Genomic DNA, 22,198 nt, shown 5'->3' with positions numbered 1-22,198 from the left:
GGGGGGGGGGCTGTCTCCCCACCCTGGACCATTGAAACGCAGAGAAAAGAGTCTGTCTCTCAGCGGAAGCAAGACGCTCTCTGGACAATAGTCATATTCTGCTGGAGGACTGTTAGGACACGGGATAGGACCGTCGGGACGGACACTGTAAATCCCGCCACATGGCAAAAAGGCCATTAAAGAAATATCCTCTCAAGCTCAGCCTTCATACTAGAGCCATTCATAGCGCTTCCTGCAAGTTTACAGCATTTAATAGTGTAAAACAAAACCAAGGGGCTGAGAAATAAAAGTCAGACTGTGGCTTGACCAATACAGTGTTTATAAAGTTATTCCTTTTCACTGGTTCAACCCAAAATTACATTCATACACTACTAAACTGTTTTCTAAATTACATTTTGATGACAGATGTAATCGCTGCCTGGACAGTGTTCAGATTGAACTTGTTTTGTTTTGTTTTTTTTATGTATGACCTGCTACATTTATTAGTGTCAGCAAGTCTCCTGGAGGTGGTTGTGGCCCCAGAGACCAGGGTTCACATCCACAGTCCTGTCTGTGGTTTAGGTTCAGACAACAAAAGCACTTTGGTGAGACTCTAAACATAACCATGAAAACGCTTTAAAAAAAATCTAATAAAAATAATAATAACGCTGTAGTCACTACAAGTGGATATTGTACTGTGAGATCAGATATTCTGCCAGAAAACAAACACAGAAACCCAAAACATAATCAAGTCGCAGTTATGTTGCTTCCAAAAGATGTTTGCTGTTGCAGATTAGTTGTATATAAGTGTAATTTTTAGGAGACAGGGTTGACTGATTTCCAAAAAAAGGGCTGCAACTAAATTGTTATTTGCATTATCCATTAATCTGCAGGTTGTTTTCCTGATTAACTGATTCATCACTTTGTCCCAAAAGTAGTGAAAAATATCGAGAGAAAGTCGTGGAAAATGTCTTTTATATCATCTTCAGACATCTTCAAATGTCAGTCCAGTCCAAAATCCAAAAATATTACATTTACTTTTATGTACAACACAGAAAAACTTCAGCAAGAACAAGGATTTTTGGGAGTTTTGCTTAAGAAAACTAGTAAAATGATTATGAAAACAGTTGTCGATAAATTTTCTGACGATCGACTAAAGACTGCGGCTCCCTCCTCAAATGATTTTGTTTTCATTTTCTTACTTTTCTATCACGGTAAACTGAATATTTGGGGGTTTTGGACTGTTGGTCAGGCTAAACACGACGTTATAAAAGGTCGTCATGGACTCAGGAGAATGACGAGCGGCATTTTATTCACCAACCACTTGATCGCTGAAATGACAGGTACATTAATCACTGATGAAAATGATCGTTTGTTGCAGCCATGATACATTTTGTATTAACTACCATAGATGTCACTGGTTGCCAAAAGCCTTCATATATTATCCTCCAACAGTATGTGAGTGTGAGCTCAAATTAACGCGTCCGTGGGGAGAAAACAGCTCAAACGTCGCGTGTTGCCAGTGTTGTGCCGGAGCAAACACAAACACCAAAGTTCCTGTGGCCTTGTTTCCCTTACAGACCTTTTTCTCAGAACAGATGTGGAGAGCATCACTGGTTGCAATCTTGACATCTGTCCGAGTCGGAGTATCCATAGAGACTAAACAAACAGTTTGCTGGAGGGATCTGGTTATTTGTCATGTCGTTGGGAAGTGCTTAAACAGCAGCTTTGGGAGGGAGAGAAGAACTTCAGCGTCTGCCGTTTTGCTCCCCGTCTTTGACAGCGAACTGAGTGATCGATCATTAAAAGGCCAAAGCTCGAGCTAATAAACAGAGGATCCTGGGATATGTCAGAGGTAATTGCGCAGAACTGATTTCCTGCATGATTTTACATGTGTGGGAAGCGGTGTGTCATGCCAACGCTCACAGTGAAAAGCCTTGATTTTCCTGTATTCCGGGCCTGCTGCTTCCTTCCAGTCATCCACCTCCAGGGTTGTTACATAACACCTCATACTGTAGTTCTGCTTTTAGCTCCACAAAGGAGCCGCTCGAATCTTCTCTGAAAACACCGTTACAGGCTTCAGTGGCAACAAGAACACGTCTCTTTCACTGCGTCTTATAGTCACTGAAACATGGCGGGGCAGCAGATAAAAGACTCATAACTTGAGCAAACAGGAACATCTTTCTCCAGCACAGTTCATGCGGCTGCACAGTCACAGCTCCAGCCAGATAGAGGAGATATTCTCATTCACCCATGTGAGAAAAAACATGAAACAATGAGGCATCTCAGAGCTGTAAATAATGAGGTAGGTGACTCTTTAGCATGCAGCTTGTCTCGCTGCGCTGCTTAGCATATGAAACGAGGAAAAGGGGTGGTTAGTGCAAATACCCTTCACTCAGCGCTTCCTGAGATGTGCCTTTTTCTCCGGCTCCAGATGGCAGTCATTAAGGTGCTGCTGCCAAGTCTGGAAGTCTTTGATTTGGGAGCGGAGATTTTTATCTCCGGGAGCACACAAGTGCAGTGTCGGAGAGGAACCAAGAATATTCACTTAGGTACTCTACTTGAGTATTTCCATTTTATAATACTTTGTAATCCGCTACATTTACTTAACAGCTGCGAACAGAAGTTACCAAAGCTTGAGAAATGTTGTGTTGAGTGCGCTGTTAAACATGAAACCAGTGGTTCACGACCTTTTTGGTTTTTTGGGCTGATGCGTTGCAAGAAAGCAGTTTGTAGCTGAAGCAACTCGTCACGTCTCAGGTGTCTATGAGTTGTTAGCAGATCCACCAAAGACTTATTTCCTCTTAGAATTAGAGGCCCAATATTTCACAAAAACAGCAAATATTAAAGAAAACGGTGGAAGGTTAGAGGAGCAAAAAGTTGTGACCGAAAGGCCGGACGAGCAGGATCTGAGTGGTGAAAACTGAAAGAGCAGAACTGGCAGCGCCTCGGTGGCTCACCTGGCCGAGCGTGTACCACACGGGCTCGGTCCTGGCAGCAGCGGCCAACGGTTCGGGTCTTTGCTCCGTGTCATCCCCTCTCCTCCCCGTCTATTTCCCACTTTGCTATCAGAATAAAATAACCTATAACTTATCCAACCCTCACCAACAGCTCTGCGGTGCCCTTGAGCAAAGCCCTTAATCTTCTCATGACCCCTCAGGTTTATCTTGTGACCCTTTGAAGGGGCCCGGCCCCTAAACTGGGAACCACCGAACTAAACTACCAACTCCACCGGCTACAGATGCTGCTAACACACTGGTGCATCAGTTTCAACGGTAACAATGTCATATAATAATACTTTGTCTGTGTTCAGCACCTTTTGCACATGCACGGTGTCCTTTCCTTCAGCGCAAACTCAGCTACAAGTCTGACCTCTCATTCTGTCAGTTCAACAAAGTACAAAGCTGCCAGGAAACCAAACTACAGAGAAAAATGACATGTGCCTATAAAAATGTACAAATCCACAGTGATAATCACTCAAAATATTATTAAAGGAGAAGTTCGAGCTTCTGAAAAATGATCATCATTATTATTTCACCATCTAATACACAGAAATACACTGTAAAAAAATATAAGAAATAAGACTGAAATACAATCTATTAACATTTAAAGTAATTTCATATCCACGTGTTTTTGTGCGAGGACCCTGAAAGGACCTTGGCTCAGACTCCCCTCGCAGCCGGAGAGGCTCTTGGCTGTTTGGGAGCAGAGGACCAGGTTTAGATGTGGGTGTAGAAAATTCCTGCTTTATTTATGTAACCTTTGGTGCACGGCGGTCAGAGGCTTTGGCACAGACTGAGTGGAAACCTTCAGTTTCCTCTGATCCAATCATTAGTGACACCGTTTGAACTGAAGCTGAAACAATCGATCCATTCAGCATTAGACAACGGACGGAGTATTAATCAGCAACTATTTTGATTATTGATCAATCACATAAGTCATTATTTTTCTAGGCAAAAATCCCAAACATTCACTGGTTCTAGCTTCTAAATGAAGCTGATGTGCTGCTTTTCTCAGTCTTCTGTGAAAGTGAAGCGGATAGAGTCAGACAATACAAGACATCTGAAAACATCACCTCGGGCTTTAGGAAAATGTGAGAGGACTTTTCCACGTTTTCTCTGACATGTTGTAAACCACATGATTAATTGATACTGAGAATAATCATTAGTTGCAGCCCTGCTTTAAACTGCATCCTTTGGACAGCAGCTCATCTATTGTGGAAGTCTAAATGTTATGAGGAATTTTACCTTTATTTCTTCTGCATTAGGACTTTTTATTTACTACACTGTAAATATACTCCAGTACATGAAAAAGTTCAGCATGGAGAATATTACTGAAGTAAAAGTATGAAAAGTAAAAGCACATGGCCGATGTGAGTGTTATAGTATTAAATATCAAATCATTACTCATGCAGCATCTTACCGTTCTTGTCAGTTGAGCTGGAGCAAATTCTTAACGACTTCAGTTGGAGGCTGCAAGTATTATTTTCATATTGGATTAAACTCCTGACTTGACTGTAAAACAGTGAGGAATGACATGTTCACATTCACAATACTTTTCTGTACAACCATTGGAATTATTATCAAAATGAAAAGCAGCAAATCTTCACCTCTGAGAAGCAGTAACAATGAAATATTTGGCTTTTTTTTTGCACGAAAGTTGAACTATCAGAATAGCTGCCAATTCATTTTCTGGCAATCAATTTACTTGGGATTAACTGACTAATCATTTCAGCTCTTCTTGTGTTGATTTCTTAATTAGTAAATGATCTAAACCTGTTTAATTGTAGTGCAGGGATGTAGTGGAGTAGAGGTAAACAGTGGTGATGTTCAAGTACCTCAAATCTGAACTGAAGGAAGCTACAGTAAATTAAGTGAATATACTTTAGTTACTTTCCAGCACTGTAGGTGCAACAGTCAGGGATGTCCTGAACAACACGTGGTTCTCAAATGGATGCTGATTGATAAATAAACAAACAAACAAACAAACAAACAAACAAACAAAGTGTGGCAGCATGGGGGTGGAAATCAACGCAGAACAGCTATGACTTTGATTTCTGCTCCCAGTCAGTGAGTGAGTCCATGTGACAACTCAAACGGCTGCATCACCATCATCACCATCATCATCATCACCATCATCACCATCATCATCGTCATGACTACTGTAGGACATTACTGACCTGGAGTCTGTGAAAACGCCTACACATCTGACAGATGCTCCGAACTGTAATTGTAATCCACCATTTATCGGATCGAGGTATTAATCGCGCTGAGATTTCAGTGCAACGTGTCGCAATTTAGTCAAAGCATGCAGAGAGGACACACACATAGGCGCGCGCGCACACACGCACGCACACACCTTTTACAGCCACTGACTGGATTCCGTAATGAGTGAATCAACCAGCAAACAGCAGGCTGCATGAGAACTGTGGCGTTCACCAGAGACGAGAGAAAGAAAGAAAAAAGTGTGATAGTGAGTTTCATGTTCTTACCTAAACCGGGGTGAATCTTTAATGCAGTCTTCAAAATCCACCGTCATTTTGTCGGGCTGGAGTAAAGTTTTTTCGCGCGCTTAAAACGTGGATTTCATCTCCTGTGCAGATTAAAGTAGAGATGTTAGTATCCGACACTGCGATCCTCCCTCGGTCTTCTGCTCCCTCACTCAGCCAGTCCTCCTCTGAGGATCTCGTGCCGCTTCACTCAGTACTGGACCTCGTGTTGCATTCACGTGCTCCTCTTACGGTCGGAGTTTTGAGCTCAACACATTCGACTGCACTACTTCCAGCCTGTAACACTTATCATCTAAATTACGCTACTGTTCAGTTGCTTTACTGGGAAACTGTGCTTTTCTGCAACCGCTATTGCGATGACTACCATTACCAAAACTCCCATTACCATAACTCCCATTACCATAACTGCCATTACCATAACTCCCATTACCAAAACTCTCATTACCAAAACTCCCATCACCAAAACTCCCATTACCATAACCCTTTTCAAGCTGTTAAACGCCCTGATTGTAGTTTTCTAAACCTAGTATTTTGTGTCCTTTCATATTTTTTTTCAATTTTCCTATCTTTTAAATGATTGTTTTTTATCTTTTGTTTTTTTTTGTTTATTGTGGAAGCCACTTTGAGCTGCATTCATTGCATGAATTAAGCTATATAAAAAATTCATTATTTTGGGAGTATCTTTTCATCCTAAAAGGCCAAGTCAAATTTTATTTCTACAGCCCGATACAAATCACAAATTTGCCTCAAGGGGCTTAACAATCTGTACAGCACTGTGAAACCCTCTATCCTTAGACCCTTGAATCAGACAAGGACAAACTGCCCCCACAAATAAAAAAAAAAATTAAAAGGAAAAGGCGGAAGAAACCTCAGTAAGAGGAAGAGAGGGGGATCCCTCTTTCAGGATGGACAGACATGCAATAGATGCTGTGTGCACAGAATAGACTGATACAGTAGATTTACAGTGTGGACAGTCAGGATGACAACATTATCGTATCATTCCTGAGGAATATATCTGGGAGGACATAGAACAATAACTTCCAGGTGCGGCCCACAGATAGGACCTGAGCCACATAACCTCCTCTCCACCATGAAGACCTGGAAAGAGGACAAGACTACACAAACATACAAGAGGCAATACCAAGCACATCATTCACACGTCTCAGAGAAGGAAACAAACACTCGATCATCCACATCCAAAGCATCTGGAAGCATCTCCGTGTGTGTGGACAAAATATTAATTTTAGTTCCTCAGCTCAATACACATGTAATTTTGCAATTTCAAACTCTTCTCAGTATCAAATAGTATAGAGCAAGGGGGGGGGTATGGTCCAACAAAGGGGCCCCCTTGGGGGTTAATCCAGCGATGACCATGGGGTTTATTAATTAAGAGATGTGTGATGAAGGTATTTATATACTCTCTGCTGTGTTAACTCAAGCTATGAATAAGCAACCAACCACAATAGCTTCAGTTACTGCTAATGGTTCTTGGTGCTCCCTAAAGTCACATTCAAACCACTCATCTTTTCACACCTTTGATACAGTGTGGTATGTGTGTCATGTCAGATCATCGTGTTTTACTGCTGTGCAAGCTGCGACATCTATTTAATGTAAAAGCTTGAGTCACTGAAACTAATTCCTTGATTCCCAAACATTTAAAAGACAGCTTGACACATTGTAGGGTTTCTATATCATACTGCTTTACCATGCAGTTGTTAAATGAGGGTATCCTGAGTGCATCAGTTTCCCCAGCAGGGCTATTATTAATTCACAGGAAATAGGAAAGCTTGGAGAAAGAGCGCCTGCTTGGGATTTCACTGCAGGTTTTCATAGAGCGTCATTGTTCCTTCCTATCCGGGCTTTAAAAAGGCTGGAGCTCAGGCCATGAATGGAGATGATCTCATCGACTCTCAGCAGAGAGGTGTCTTGACTAAATGCCACCGTCATTCACTGAAATCTTTGGAGGAAAGATACTGGCTCATGGGAAGGCAGTGTCAGCTGGTGGGTTGGTCCAGTATTTACATATCTATCGAATGAATTGCCATGAAATTTCAGGGAGACATTCAAGGTACCCAGAAGATGAATCACAATAACATGTCCAGCCCTGATTTATCATCTACTGCCACCAGCAACATTTTAACTTATCTAGTGAAAAATCTCAACATTTTACTTGATGGATTGGACATTCGGACATTCATGGTCCCCGGTGACTTTGCTGAGCTCGTTACTTTTCATCTTCATGACTTTGACATTTTTGGTTTTGAGTAAAATATCTGGAAAAGTTTAGGATGACCCTATAGTGCACTTTCATTGCATTACACATGGTATGTCTAAGCAGAGCCTCACAGGGCTGCGAGCATGGCTTCATCATTTACTATGAATTTCAATTTTTTATTTCTATGAGGTCTGGTTTACATTGTTTGACATTAGCCTTGGCATAGTTCTGCGCTCTCTCAGTGACCCTCTAGTATTCCATCTGTTTTCCTTCCCTGAACATCAGATAAATATTATTATTGAATATAGTCTTATTCTAATTCGGCTGGCGGTCAAAAATCAATTCCACCTTAACCTATAAAACCATGCAGGACCATCACCAGATATGGAAGAAGTCTGTACCCCACCAACACAGTGGTGTCGTGTTTGCTTCTTGCATAAATATCCTCCTCTGCTTTGTGGAATAAAACTTCAATTTCCCAGTCTTTTGACTCCCCCCATCATCCTTCATTTCCCTCTCCCTCTTTGCCTCATTCCCAGTTCCTTTTACTAATCTGAGATCAAAGCACTGAGTGCTTCTTTTCAAAGCTGTTGAGTCAGCAGTCGGCTGAATTAAAAGTGTCGACTGCTGGAGAAACTTATGAGAAAGCTATACCGTATAATATGTATACATAAACTGTATAACCTACGCAGTTGTGGATTGTATTACATCAGCAGCTGCACATGATCGTTGAATCTCTGATCTGTTGGCGTATTATCAGTTTTGTAAAGTCTGCTTGATTGGTTGAGCCTGCCTTCTTGACCACAGTTTTTTAATGTCTGCCACTTTAAAGGTTGTCTTTGACTGTCAGCAGAAGTACAGTCATTTTTTTAATATGCCAGTTAGCATACTATAGCACAACAACTAGAAACAGGGAAACAGCAAACCAGGCTCTGTCCTACAGTAACAAACCCGAACCTCTGAAGGTAAGTAATTGCAGAGATTATACAAATCCGATATAGCGTGTTGAGCGTATTAAAAGTGACTCCGAAAGTGAATCAGTCTCATCTGGTTTTAAATCAGCTTTAGACATGCTAGCAGCCTGGCTCTAGAGATCCTAATGTCTTTGCTGAACTCACATACTTTTCCTCTTCCTCTGCCACGAGACTGACATTTTTTATGTGAAATATCTTAAAATTAGAACTGTCCTTGTTTAGCATGACCGGTACTAACTTTGCTGATCCTTTAACTTTTCCTCCAGCATTTGTCCAATACTTTGGTTTATGCCAGTTGGCAAATGTTAGCATGCTAAAACCATAAACTAAGATGGTGAACATTTTAAATATTACACCCACTAAACATCAGCATGTTAGCATTGTCATTTTTGAACATGTTGGCGGACTGATGTTAGCATTTAGTTCAAAGAACAGACAGACAGAGAACAACTGCTAATGTTCTTACAACCAGCTGTTTTCCTCCTGTTTACACCTTTTGTGCTAAGCTAAGCTAACCTGCTGCTGGCTGTAGCATTATTAGACAGATATGAGAAGAGTGGTATCAATGTAACTCCTGGCATGAAAGGAAATAAATGTATTTCCCAAAATTATTAATTTAAGATTTGGGATAGTCAGTGAGGTTTTGGGTCAGATTAGGTGTCATACGATGCTAATGGATTGTTCAGGATCCATTTCCTGCTGCCTTTGTTTCCAACACTGTGACATCCAGCAGGAGCAGGGATGACGCTTCCCTGCCTCAGTGTAGCAACACACATAGGGAAGGGAGTTGTCGACTCCCATTTTTTCTCCCATCAGCGCCCCTCTCATGGCAGACACAAGCACAACTGCAGCATGGAATCACTGGGAGAGATGTGTGGGTCTCTGGGAGGATGACCTACTTTTGCCCCCCCCCCCCCCCCCCCCGCTTTGGTCTGCCAGAGAGAGCTGCGAGTCGCTCTGCTGAGCACACAGCTTGTAATGTTATCCCTTTTGACCGCAGGTGCAATGCTCTACAAGCCACTACCAACGAGGCATGTACACATGCTGGATGAATGTTGTTTATTATGCATACGTCTTCTCAGCACTGACTTAGTCAAAAATTTATTCCCAACTCTATTCTAAATTCATTTTTATCTTCCAATAGGACTTGCTGTGCTCACACTGGTGGTAATGTATGTGTTCTTAAAAGGTGGCTGAAAGTATAGAGACATACTGGCACGATCATTGTATTGTAGTATATGTGCGATATTGTCTGCAGATTTCTCTATCCAGCTTAAGAGAAAGGTTCAAATTAAATTAGTTAAGGAATAGTTCAACATTTAGGGAAGCATGTATATTTCAATATTTAAACCACACAAAAACACTAAGTGTAAAATCAACAATTTGCAAAGCCAGAGCTCTTCTCAGTGTTTATGCCAAGCTAAGTTCATCAGCTGCTTCATATTACCAAACCAACAAGACAGTGGCATCAATCTTCTCATTTAGCTCAAGGCAAGAGAACAAAGGAGAGTATTTCTCGAGATCTCAAACAATTTCTTTTCAATTCTAATCTCTGTCATTTATGTTGAATAGAGATGTCTGCAGGGCTCTGTCACTTCGTAATATCAAGTTTTCATTTTGTTTTCTTCTATCAAATGTTCACACCAGGTTCACACACACCGCTGTAGTGATGTGTACCAAGTGAAGTGCAACAGGATTTAATGGGTTTTCTTCTATAATGTGCAACGTTTGACATCAATTCTTCACTAATTGTTTGGAAATTAGAGTTGCCATATCTAAGTTAAGTAGTGGTTCCTACCTCTGGTCTACACCCTGACAAAGGGCCACAAGAGAAAAGTAAAGGCTCAAAAGATGACTGACCGGATGGGGAAAGCAGAAAAGATATTTCTGCTGCACCAAATGAGAATAACTTTTCAGACCTTCCTCTAATTTTTGCTTTTTTCATGTGACTGGTGAAAACATATTCAAATAAAAAAAGGTTCAGGTTGAAGCTGGTAGATTCATGCAACCAGTGATGATGGGATCACAAGTAGACTGCTTAATCTTAAGGGGTCACAAGCCAAAGAGGCAGGGAATCACTATATTGCATGTTCTGATGATGATACTTATTTTAATAAATAATATTCTCATTCAGCATACTGGGTCACATCCGAAGACCCCTGACACCGTGACCTCTCTGAGTTTGAAACACACATTACCAGAAGCTGTTTGCAATCATGCTAACATCACTGCTGACTTATTTAGCAGCTCTGCCAAGGCACATTAGCTCGTGCTTCTCTGCCCCTGCAGCTCTTAGCATTGCTCCCGGGTGTCGGAGGCCTCCCAGCATCAGCTCCTCTGCATCACTGCTGCTGCAGCAAAAATAACTTCGGGGGATTTTTACAATTTTAATTTGACTGTCAGCAGAAGACTGATGCCACTTTCCCTGTCTGTACAATATGAAACTGGAGCCAGGAGATAGGTAGCTTAGCTTAGCATAAAGACTGCAAGCAGGTGGAAAGGGTTGTGTTGGCTCTGGGGGTGAACAAGACGAGTCCAACAGCAACAACAACAAAAACAAAAAGTAATAAAACAAAAAGTTCAAAATGACCAAATATGTGCACCTAATTACGTTAATCCATCCAACAGATGTCAAACTCATGGCAGCACTAAAGGAAAAGATACAGTATCACCAGGACAGAGAAACTGACAACGCCATCTCTAGAGACACAGTTCCTACATGGGTAAAAACAAATCCACGTACTACAAACTAAAATTTAAACACGACAAATAGTTGCTTCAGGAGGAGTTATGTGCTGGACAATATAATGTTTGTACAGATTAAATAAATGAGATATGGGACATATTAATCAGTGAAACTCATACTGTAGGTGTGGAGTTTTTTCTTCTCTTTTCAGTCTTCCTCCTCCAAGCTATAGCTTCATTCTCAGAATACAGACATACAGAGTGATATTGATATACTAATCTAACTCTCCCTTAGGTGAAGACAATACACTTTACCTTTACATGCGTGGCAGAATTTTTATACAACAGATTGTATTCATGAATGGAAGATACCCTAGAGTCACATCACTGTCACCTCATTGTCATTTAGCATGTCAGTCTTTAGGAACATACTGCACTGATAAACAGACCTTCTCCGGAGCAGCCAGTCATTAGAAGTTTTGACCTTGGCTCCATTGTGTGTTAATCGTGTTAGGGTAAGCCTAATTGCTTAAGGAGTCACAGGCTTTACAGGCACCAAAGCCCTTCAGCTCTGCAGGCCCAGCTCCTTATCCACTGGAGGGCTCTTCAAAAGGCTGCTGTTCCTGTCAGTGATTCCTGTGAGGAAGACAGTGACAGGATCCCATAAAGACTGGAGAGGGTGAGTCCGGGGTCAGAGCTGGAACAGCTGGAACAGAAACAAAGGAAAGTAGTTTTCAGGAAGCCTCTTTCACTGTGTCAGCAAGACTAGTATCAAATATTCAGATAACCAAAAGCAATCTAAATCCTCACCACAAGATATGAGGACGACGGGGACCCGGGTCATGCAGGGTTGCAGTCACTGACTGCTGACAGTGAATATATCATTACAGCAGCGAAGTAGCTCATTCTTCAGAAAAACAATTTGACAAATGCTCAATCAACAAAAGAATGTAGCCTGTTCATCCAAATCTAGCCTGTTTAGCAACAACAACAAACAAAATCCCTTTAAGACAGTTTGACGTTTTGGGAAAATCAACTTTTTTGCTTTTGACCTAGATGCTAATGTCAGCATGCTAATATGCTCAGAATGACAATGCTAACATGCTGATGTTTTGCAGATGTTTATCATGTTCATCATATTTTAGTATAGCGTGTTAGCATGCTAACATATGATAAATTAGCACTGAACACAATGTACAACTGAGGATGAGGGGAATGTCATCAGTTAGTTTTTTTTATTTGGCAAACTGAAATTTGGACCTGATGATGACGCTAGATGTAAAGTCAAGAGATCACCAAAGTGATAGTAGTTCATCCACAAATGAGCCGTGAATGTTTGTACCAAATGTCCTGGTAAACCATCCCATGTGTTGAGATTTTTCACTCAAAACCACAAAATGTCAACGCAAGACGTTCAAGAGAAAAAGTCAAAGGAAGTTAATTGGATTCATCCTCTGAGCACCGTGAATCTCTGCTCAGACGTTGTAATATAATGGTAGGTAGCCAATCACACATTAGGTTTATTCAATACTGAAAATGGCTTTTAAATGGAAAACTGCTAATAAAGAAAACAAAGTGTAGAAAGTAGAAAGTGGGGATTATGAATAATGCAAGTAACTGCTTTCTGTTCCTAAGGTGATTGCCTAAGTAAGAATAAACCAACAAACAAGAAACAGAGTGCTCTGTTGTGTACACTTGGGTTTACACTCCTCACAGTGTCTCAACCAGGACATTTTGTTCAATTCAACACTTCTGCTTAGCAAACATGTCTGGCCAATGAAGGTGAACATTTGTTTTTCTGTGCACGTTGTTTTGGTGGGAAAAGTAGGGCAAGATGAGCTGCAGGCTTGTTACTTCCCCACCCACTGAATCATAACACACACACTAGGATAACTGCGCACACACACACACACACACACACACAAATCAACAGAGACTTTATACATATGAGCTGTAATAACTTACTATAACGTGAGGAATCACTGCGCAGGAGTACGCTGATGTCTGAGCACACGTCATGGTCTCAGTTACATCAATTTAGCAATATCTTGGTGGAATGACTTCATGAGTTCAAATTAAGTCGTTTTCTGTTTCAACATAGAGTACAATGCTTTTGGACATCAGAGGATGGATTCAACATTAGACTATGAGAAACAGCAGATCTGAGTGTGTGTGTGTGACTGAGACAGCCTCCTCTTGTGTTTCAGCTTGCACGACATCCTGAGAAAATCACTGAGGCTGGTGTTGCTAGGCGATGGCCCGGCGCTCCTGAGAGAGGCGGGATGAGGGGATCCTGCAGACGATCAGAGGAGCTGCTTCCTGTTTGAAGTTTGAGTCTTTGATTTGTCTGACACCTCAGTTGCCTTGCATACTTACCTTGGCCAGAGTCCACCTACCTGTAATGTCTACCCACACCAGGTATGTTAGATTAAGGCATAAGATACATAATCGTTCACTTTCTTTGGTCCAGACTAAAATATCTCAACAACTATTTGCCATGAATTGTTGTACTATCATGGTGCCCAGAGGATGAATCCTAATCACTTTCATTCCAGCGACACCAAGCAGGTCAAATATTCTCCACATCTACTGGATGGTTTGTCACAAGATTTTGTACAGACATGCCTCTAATTACCCCATGAGGTTGGCATGTGTGGTTCCACTGTTAGATGGATTACTATGAAATTTGGTATTAGTATTGGATTTTTTTTTGCACAGGACAGAAAAAAGTACCTGCAGGTTCAGGTTCCTTCACATGAGGTTTATGCTTGTTCCTAACTACTAACACAATGCTGCCACCCTGTGGTCATTTCTGACTAAGACGTACCAGCAGTGATGACCGTCTTGCAGCATCCTCTCTGCTTGTTGGTGTCAGCAGCTCAAGTCAAACCCTTTTTCTTTTCGGTGCATCTAACTCTGTGAAACACGCAAAACAGATCGTGTTGAATATGAAAGAATGTACAGACTTTTGAAGCTACTGTGAAGTGAAGTGAGAGTCAGATAATTTACCAGCTGAAGCGCTGCTGGTTTCACTGTGATGAAGCGCAGTTGCTTCAGCTGTTGTGACTGGAGGCCTTGACGCTTTCAAGAGGTATTTAGGTACATGCTGAAGAACAAGAAGAAAACACAGTCATGATAAATCATGGCACTAAACACAAGCGTTGTTGAAGTTGAAGCATTTTTGTACCGTCATCAATTAATTTTGTCTTTGTATATAGTACATAGTTAAAGCTCACAGACAAATTGACATCATAATGGAAATTACGTGTATAGAATGACACAAACATCATGTTTCATGAGACAGAACAAAAACTAAATCCATCTAAAAAATTTCTGAACATACTCTCTTTTTTTTGACATCCTCCCCTCGTTTCAGAGATACAGGTTACAGACAATTAGGTGCAAGTTTTCATTTGTGATGTGTGATATAAATGCTAGTCATTATTTTAATGAACTGTAAACTGCCTTATCCCAGTTCTTATTGTAGCAGTTTTTCTTTTATTATACAACTGGATTCTGTATAGTATCAGCACTTTTACTGAGCTCAGATCTCTTATTGTTTAATTAGGAGGTCAGAGATTAACGTGGTTCTGCAACTGATCTGTATTTCGTGTAGATCAGCTCTGTAACTGACCAATACTTGAGCTGCTTAAGAAGGCCACTATCAGCCCTGCTACTGATCCAGCATGTCGACGCATCCCTCATTTTTTTATTTCACATTTTGCAAAAAGAAATGTTCAAAACCCCTGGTTTGACTGTGCAGTTGTCATCTGGAAAAAAAAAAAAACCTGTGACTTTTAGTTTGCATGGAAAAAGAATAAAGTGGAATATAATCTGACTGACTGCAAGCCCATCAATGAAACATCAACGTGTGCAGGCTCCGCTGCAGAAATGGAAAACAACAGTTCAAATCTTTGGTGGAGAGGAAAAACACACACCTGCTACACAGAGATTTTCCTGAGTGAGTAAAAAAAAGCCACGTCTACAAAATACCCAGGTTCACCGATACCTCGTCGGGTGAAGAGTATTAGGCACCTCAAGCTTACAAAGAATACTTAGAGCTCTGAACACAGTGATATAAGCCTCTCAAGGGCAATCACAACAACACACTGAGTGCTTTGTGACCCCTTCACCCCTGATTCTAGGCCAGGTACAGTATAAGAGAAATCACAATGACCTAACATTTACACCAGCAGTGGCAGCAGCAGTTACCCGCACAGCATGTAACCACAAACACCAGCAGTTATCCTGCCTCACTCACATGCAACCAAAGATGCTGAGAACCGATCTGCAGAGGGTTGACTGACTCATGGAGAGTTTTTTTTCCTGCACCACAACTAACTGTGCATGTTTCTGAAAAGGCGTTCTGCAGAGCAGGAAGCGTGGTAAAGTGCCACAGCACTGTGATAGGTTTGTCTTGCACACACTATAAAATGAACTGAAACCTCAGACGAGACTCTCTCTCTCTCTCTCTCTCCCCCCGATGATTGCTTGAAGAATTTTCCTTTGCGGCACTTACTAGAACAAGTTAGTGGCAGACTCCAGGCTACTTAAATGAGTAATGTTAATATGTTTGTTTTACTTATATTACAGCATACAAATATTACATTCATGTCGCAGAGCAAAGCATCTGTTTTCCTGAAGAATAAATACCTTGATCTTTGAAAAGCCCAGAAAGTCGTAGTTAATAGTTCTTACTGCTGTTCTGAAGGTATTTCCAGAATACTCAAAGACTCCTACAACCATCTGGATGATTTAAAATCATCTTTACAGTTTATGTGTGACAAAAAATAAACACTTTAGTTTATAATGCCTGGCTACCTGGGTAGGAAACAAAGGCACAACTTGAGAAACAGGTTAAAAAATAAAGATTTTGCAGCAAAGGGAATATTTTTTCATCCAGATGATTAAATGCATCTTTGAGGACACTGGAAATATCTTCAGAACAACGGTCAGTGTTGTTAAATTTAATAAACTTTCTGGGTTTCTTCAAAGATCCCCTGGTAAATATATTTTTTGGAAAAGAAAAAAGATGTTTAGCTCTGTGACTCGAATGTAATGATACTACATGACAGGAACGAACCGGGGTAAGAGGATGCAATATATTGTCAAATACCATCATAATGGCAATAATGTTAAAATATTGTGATGTTTTTGTCATATTGTTGAGCCCTAACTTAAAGGTTTACTTTATTTTGCTGTACTACTGACTCCAATAATGTGTATGTACAAACACTGTAAAGCCAAACTGAGCTGCTCACTTCAAATGTAGGGGACCTCTGCATTTTTACCTCATGCTGTCTAGTAAACAAACATGAAACTCTGCGAAATATTAAACTGACCAAAGAGGTTTGCGGGCGAGGAGTAGGATTGCTGCTGGTTCTGCTCCGGACCCTTGCGCTGCGTCGTCCTTCAGCTGAGCGCCTGGGACGATTGATGGTCGAGGGCCGAAGGCGACTGCTGGTAGATGCAGTTTCATCAACTTCGGCTAAGAGGTCTGTTAGTTCTCCATCGCTGATCTCCTCCTCCACCACGGACTCCTCTGTACAGGGACAATTTTGCAAAAATAAAAATAAAATATCTTGCAATAATCAATCATTATTTATTCCTGTGATGTAATGTAAAATATGCATGATTTTATATTTACTTTTTTCACTTCAATAATCAACAAAATATCTATAAAGACACAACTTTACCTGTATGATGAGGACTGGCTGCACACTCAGGACAAATCCAGTCACCTTCAGGGCCTGTGTTTAATGATGGTGTCAAGCAGTCCATATGATACCTGTAAACATACATACATGTTCTGTGATTAAATTTAACACCAACAAATGTAGATAACATGGCATCAAGTCCAGGTTTCTCCGTCTGTTACAAAACATGAGTGGAAAAGTGTACAAGTGGTTAAAGTATGACTTACGCTTCTGCTATGACAGAAAATAAAGAGTATAAGCATCTGAGGGTTGAATCATGACAATAGAAAAGCTGCTGAGACAAATCTACACTACATGATGAGTGCGTTGGTACTGTACCGCCGTACCCTGAATCACAGTGTGTGCACATGAGCAGCCGGTGCCTGCGGTCGCTCCGTCCACACTCCTCACAGATAACCGCATTGTTCGCCTCCTCTTCATCGTTAGCATCTTTTTTCTGTGTCCTCACTTCGATCTGCAGCAGCGCAAACAGTTCAGTTACCAGCATAGTTTTCATATATGTCCAAACACTTTTCAGAAAAGGTTCCTTCACACGCCGCAAATAATCACCTTCTTTTGAATGGCGCCTCCAGGACACTGTCTCTGGTGGATGAAGGCAAAACTGATTCGATCCACCGGGCAAGTGTTGGCTGTCTGAGGTTTAGGACAGAGCAGCAAAATGTTTCAGTTTCAACTAAATATTTTCCCTTGATGGTCATGCAGCTTATTTTAGACAAAGGCTGCAAATTTCTAGGTGATTTGTTCCATTTTATTTGTTTTTTACATGTAAACCAGACACTTCTGTCAATGTTTTTCCGTACTTGTCCCTTATAAATAAACCAAATAAATAAAACTAATGATTATCTTCACTACTGACTGATCTGCTGTACAACTGACATGATTAACCTAATCCATTAATGCCCAAATATTCTGATAAATGGTAAATCATGTAAGCAGTCCCATAGGAACTGCTTGAAATTCAGTTGAACATTTTTCACTGTTCCCTGACATTTTAAAGTTGAACGACTCATCCAATCATTTGAAAAAGCGTTCAACAGATGAAATGTGTAGTGAAGAAAAAATATCAATCTAGTGAAAACATTATAAACAGGTGTGACAGGTGAGGTGTGCGTTTACCTGGGACCACTGCAGAATACATTCAAGGCAAAAGACATGCTGGCAGTTCTGCAGAGAGGCCACAGTTTGCTGTTCAAAGTGACTGAGGCAGATGGAACATTTGTCTGCTGTGTTTAACGCTGTGGACTTTTCCATATTGTGTGAGAGTGTAAAACAACCACGTGTCTGTTTCTTAAAACACCTTTAGCATCACATTTTTAACAATGATGACAAAATGTACCAAATATAAGTTTTCGTTTTGACACCATTAACGGTGGCATAAAAACACTTTTAATAAGCTATATCTAACATAAAGTTTAGGTTTCCTATGAGTTTTAACAACAACAACAACAACAACAACAACAACAACAACAACAGCAGCTAGGTATCTAGTTAGCCGCTAGCTAACAATATGATGAAGCCTATTCGCCCTTGAAAATGAGTCAGTACAGTCATATAATGCTAATAATTTCTCTCTGGCTTCTAACTATCTATTGTTTAAACATATATTACATTACAGAATTTACAACTCGCATGTTAGCTGAAACAAGAAACTGCTATCACTCTTCAGTCCACTACGTGTTTCCGCGCTACGTGAAAAAACTTCCGGTCTAATTCCTTCAGAATAAAAGCGTCAAAACGGCAAGCTCCGCCAAGATTATAATATTTATTTGTTTATTTATGTATTTGTGTCTAAACCATGCTAAAAATGCCATTAATAAAATGGAAATTGTGGTATTTTGATTTATATTGTTTAATTTAAATGAGATAGATCTGCTTTTGATGACACTGATTTCCATGTGGGAGGGTTTTATTTGTATTTCCTTGAAGATCTGCATCATTATTATTTTTTTCAACAGTCCTGCAATGAAGCCTTCCTCATTAAGCTTATAAAAGTTCAATTTTTGTTGAAACTATGTTGAGGAGGTGATAATTCAACTGTATGATCATTGTGGAGGCTGCACTTTGTAGTGCTGTTGAACTGTGTTGCATTAGAGAGTTATTTAGCCTGGGAGGACAAAATAATAAAATCACCTGTCAACATAAAACAATACAATTTAAATCATTCATATATTGTGGTGGGTGGTAAAACTATGCGCATAGTTTTGCGTCATGCTCTAGTTTCCTGCTCTTAACTCTACACCTACAGTAGTCTGACAGGAAATTAAGAAGTCACATGGTATAAGCTCACTGTCTCAGAGCAGCTTCACAGAGAGTGCATCAATTCTTTCTAGTGTTTTCAACCAACATTGTAGGTTTCTGCATTGGAGATCGATTCCCTAAGCAACTCAGTAAGTGATTTTTTTTTTTGTCACATTACTCTTGTAATTTGTAAATAATCTATTATTTCAGAAAGTGTTTAATCCCTTTAAAATGTGGTGGAAAAAAACAGTGAATAACTTTCAGTGCACAGGACTCAAATCTTTGTGTGGAAAAACCTAGCAATGAGATAATAATTCAATGTCACTAGAACGACAGTGGATGAAGTGTATTTTGCTGGCTTTATTTGTGATCTGTGTTTCTCTGCCTTGTTTCACTTCACTCTTTTTAGATAATCTCTGAGTACAGTAAGTAAAGTGAAAATGTAAAAAAAAAATTAATAAATCTCCACCCTGGTTATTCCCCTTATTTTTAAAAACAAAATAGAATTAATGGAATCAATTTCTAGAGCAGAACTAATGTTAGAAATCAGAATCAAAGAATGACTTTTGGAAAATGTTATTTACCAGATGAGTAAGAGATTAAGTTTTCAAGGTTGTGAAACAGTGAAAGTGGAAAAAAGTGAGTGGAAACATGTTTGTGTTGTTACAGTTACAGGGGACGTGCGATGCAGCAGCGTGTGTGAGATTCAACCTACGCTTTTATTTGACTACATTCACAATTAAAAAAAAAAAGAAACCTCAATCTGCCATGATGAACGTGACAAATGTCAACTGCAGCAACCCATCTGTAGATTACCAGTACTACTTTTTCCCAGCGGTCTACAGCCTGGCTTTAGTTGTAGGTCTGCCTGGAAATCTGATTGCCCTCTTCATCTTCGCCTTCAAGATCACACCTCGTACAGCCTTCAGCGTGTACATCAGCAACCTGGCTCTGACAGATATCGTCATCCTCTGCACTCTACCCTTCAAGATCCACTACCACATCAACGGAAACAACTGGGTGTTCGGAGACGTCGCCTGCCGCATCACAGGGATTCTGTTCTTCGCCAACATCTACATGAACATCTGTTTCATGACTTGTATCTGCGTGGATCGCTACGCGGCCACTGTGCGCCCACACAGCTACCTGAGGCTGCAGAGCTGCTGGTGCTCTCTGGTCGTGAGCGCGGCGCTCTGGTGTGTCGCTGGAGTGGCTATGGTGGTGTTCGTCCTCATGGGCCCTCTGGAGACCGATGGAGACGGATCTGGAAGCCACAGCTGTTTTGAGAACTTCGCCAAGCAGGAGTGGGCCACGCGTTTGGGGGCGTACAGCGTGCTGTGCCTGATCTTCGGCTCCCTGCTGCCCTCTATGATCATCCTGGTGTGTTACCCACTGGCTGCGAGGCGCATTTCCATGATAAAGACTAAAACAGCCCAAAGAGCCGTGAGGGTCATTTACACCATCCTGGGTATCATGCTGCTCTGCTTCCTGCCCAACCACCTGGTGTACCTGCTGCACCTCCTTCGACGCATGGAAATCATCAAGAGCTGCTCCGCCTCTGACGCCATCTACCACGCCAGACGGGTCACCATGGCCCTCGTCATCCTGAACACATGCCTGGACCCTTTGCTTTACTTCGTCACCACCAGCCACTGCAGTTGGAAGGGCTTAAAGAGCACATGGCTGAGTGGACAAATCAGGAGGAGTAGAGGTGTTTATACCATTGCAACCATCTAAGTTAACCTCTTTGTCACTGTATATGTAACCGAAAAACTGCAAAAATTAGACTTTTCTATAAAAACGTTTATTAAAACTGTCATTATATGTCAAAATAAAGGGACAAATCAGAATACGGGTATGTTATTTTTCTTTACCTTGTGTAGTTTAGTCTATAAATGACAGTATGAAAGAGTCTACCAATCAGGGCAGGATCCTGGGTAAGTTCGTAGGAGGTACACATTTAAGGATCACAATCCCAACAGGAAAAGGGAGCAAAATCAGCTTTGATGATGTAGATGTTTGCTGTAAAGAATGTGAAACTCCCCGCACCAGGAAGGAGTTTGTAGCCTCCAGAAATCCAGGAGTGTGAGTTCCCTTCAAATGTTTATTGTGTCGGGACAAAAAGATATTTTCAGCACAGTCCAGAGGGAAGGCCCTTTTTCAGCAGAGTGGAAAGGAAACTCCCCAGGTCTTCGTCCTGATGAAGAAAACCAGAACATAAAAGTCAACGATTAGAAGCACTGTAGGAAAAGACACAGACGCATATATTCACTTTAACACGTTAATATAAACCCTCGTCATGCACTGCACATGTCGGTGATATAAATCTCTCTGGTATTTCACAAGGGGAAAACTAAAAACAAACATTAAAATGGTTACTTAAGGTCTTATCGAGAACCTGATCATATTGCCAAACATTGATTACGCAACAGATTCTATGTTTTTAGGCAATCTCCCCAACAAAAACTGGGGTATATGTGTAATTTTGGGTTTATGTTCAGGGGCAATAAAAATCTATAAGACCCTTTTGGGGGAACTTTAGTTAAAACAGATACGACAAAGACACAGATTTAAACATCGTATTCTTTTTTTCTTGCCCTTTATTCTTTGCATGGAACAAACAAGGCCACAAAAAACTGCCTCCTTCCATTACACAGTGACGGAGCTCTACAGGCAGGTTTCCCCCACCTTTCGTATTCTCACTTTCATAGACCCTACTCTCGCACACTATCCACCCACAGCAGTGTTTTCACTTCTTGGAGCCAATCAGAACTCTACTCGGTACAGACTCGGCGCAACAAACAGTTTAACTGATGGTGTGGTCAGACCCAACAACAGCACTCGTGATGTGACTAACAACAGAACAGGAAATACTAATTAT

The 22,198-nt window shown here is 40.9% G+C and overlaps 4 protein-coding genes across 10 annotated transcripts in view; 1 reads left to right on the top strand and 3 right to left on the bottom strand.

The window, feature by feature from the left end:
* Positions 1-5,657, bottom strand: part of acap3a (ArfGAP with coiled-coil, ankyrin repeat and PH domains 3a) — a 72,530-nt gene extending 66,873 nt beyond the window's left edge. For all 4 annotated transcript variants that reach the window (XM_023425635.2, XM_023425636.2, XM_023425637.2 and 1 more), the window contains exon 1: positions 5,471-5,657. In XM_023425635.2, the coding sequence (XP_023281403.1) occupies positions 5,471-5,517 (47 nt within the window). In that variant the 5' untranslated portion in view covers positions 5,518-5,657. The remainder of the gene's footprint in view (positions 1-5,470) is intronic.
* A 4,065-nt stretch (positions 5,658-9,722) lies between these two features.
* Positions 9,723-18,758, bottom strand: LOC111669355 (PHD and RING finger domain-containing protein 1-like). 4 transcript variants are annotated; one of them, XM_023425619.1, is made up of 9 exons: positions 18,196-18,758; positions 17,629-17,712; positions 17,406-17,533; positions 17,059-17,150; positions 16,705-16,904; positions 14,372-14,468; positions 14,190-14,278; positions 12,173-12,269; positions 9,723-12,068 (listed from the first exon to the last, which is right to left on the bottom strand). In XM_023425619.1, exons 1-7 carry the CDS (start codon positions 18,328-18,330, stop codon positions 14,247-14,249), a joined length of 768 nt encoding a protein of 255 aa, XP_023281387.1. In that variant the 5' UTR covers positions 18,331-18,758; the 3' UTR covers positions 9,723-12,068; positions 12,173-12,269; positions 14,190-14,246. The 4 variants fall into 4 exon arrangements, with proteins under 4 accessions (XP_023281387.1, XP_023281389.1, XP_023281388.1 ...); XM_023425621.1 differs by having other exon boundaries at positions 12,173-12,228; XM_023425620.1 differs by having other exon boundaries at positions 12,173-12,225.
* A 593-nt stretch (positions 18,759-19,351) lies between these two features.
* On the top strand, positions 19,352-21,167 carry LOC111669376 (lysophosphatidic acid receptor 6). Its single transcript, XM_023425658.2, has 2 exons — positions 19,352-19,466; positions 19,987-21,167. The coding sequence occupies exon 2, from the start codon at positions 20,086-20,088 to the stop codon at positions 21,052-21,054; it is 969 nt and encodes a 322-aa protein (XP_023281426.1). The 5' UTR covers positions 19,352-19,466; positions 19,987-20,085; the 3' UTR covers positions 21,055-21,167.
* A 231-nt stretch (positions 21,168-21,398) lies between these two features.
* ints11 (integrator complex subunit 11) overlaps positions 21,399-22,198 on the bottom strand; it is an 8,937-nt gene continuing 8,137 nt past the window's right edge. The window contains exon 17 of the mRNA XM_087179136.1: positions 21,399-21,514. Coding sequence (XP_087035262.1) covers positions 21,449-21,514 — 66 coding nt within the window. The 3' untranslated portion in view covers positions 21,399-21,448. The remainder of the gene's footprint in view (positions 21,515-22,198) is intronic.

Source organism: Seriola lalandi, unplaced genomic scaffold (genome assembly GCF_002814215.2).
Source record: "Seriola lalandi dorsalis isolate HSWRI2012SDOR001 ecotype SW California unplaced genomic scaffold, Sedor1 jcf7180002054794, whole genome shotgun sequence".
Classification (NCBI taxonomy): Eukaryota; Metazoa; Chordata; class Actinopteri; order Carangiformes; family Carangidae; genus Seriola; species Seriola lalandi.
Note: the sequence above shows the minus strand (reverse complement) of the source record. Positions and strands in the feature narration are given on the sequence as shown.

Excerpts from the sequence above, each read along its gene's own strand:
- LOC111669376 (XM_023425658.2), top strand. The coding sequence starts at position 20,086 with ATGATGAACGTGACAAATGTCAACTGCAGCAACCCATCTGTAGATTAC.
- LOC111669355 (XM_023425619.1), bottom strand. The coding sequence starts at position 18,330 with ATGGAAAAGTCCACAGCGTTAAACACAGCAGACAAATGTTCCATCTGC. Across the intron at positions 17,151-17,405 it reads TGCACACACTGTGATTCAGG|GTATCATATGGACTGCTTGA; the intron begins GTACGGCGGTAC and ends GTATGTTTACAG. Across the intron at positions 14,469-16,704 it reads CTCGCCCGCAAACCTCTTTG|CATGTACCTAAATACCTCTT; the intron begins GTCAGTTTAATA and ends CTTGTTCTTCAG.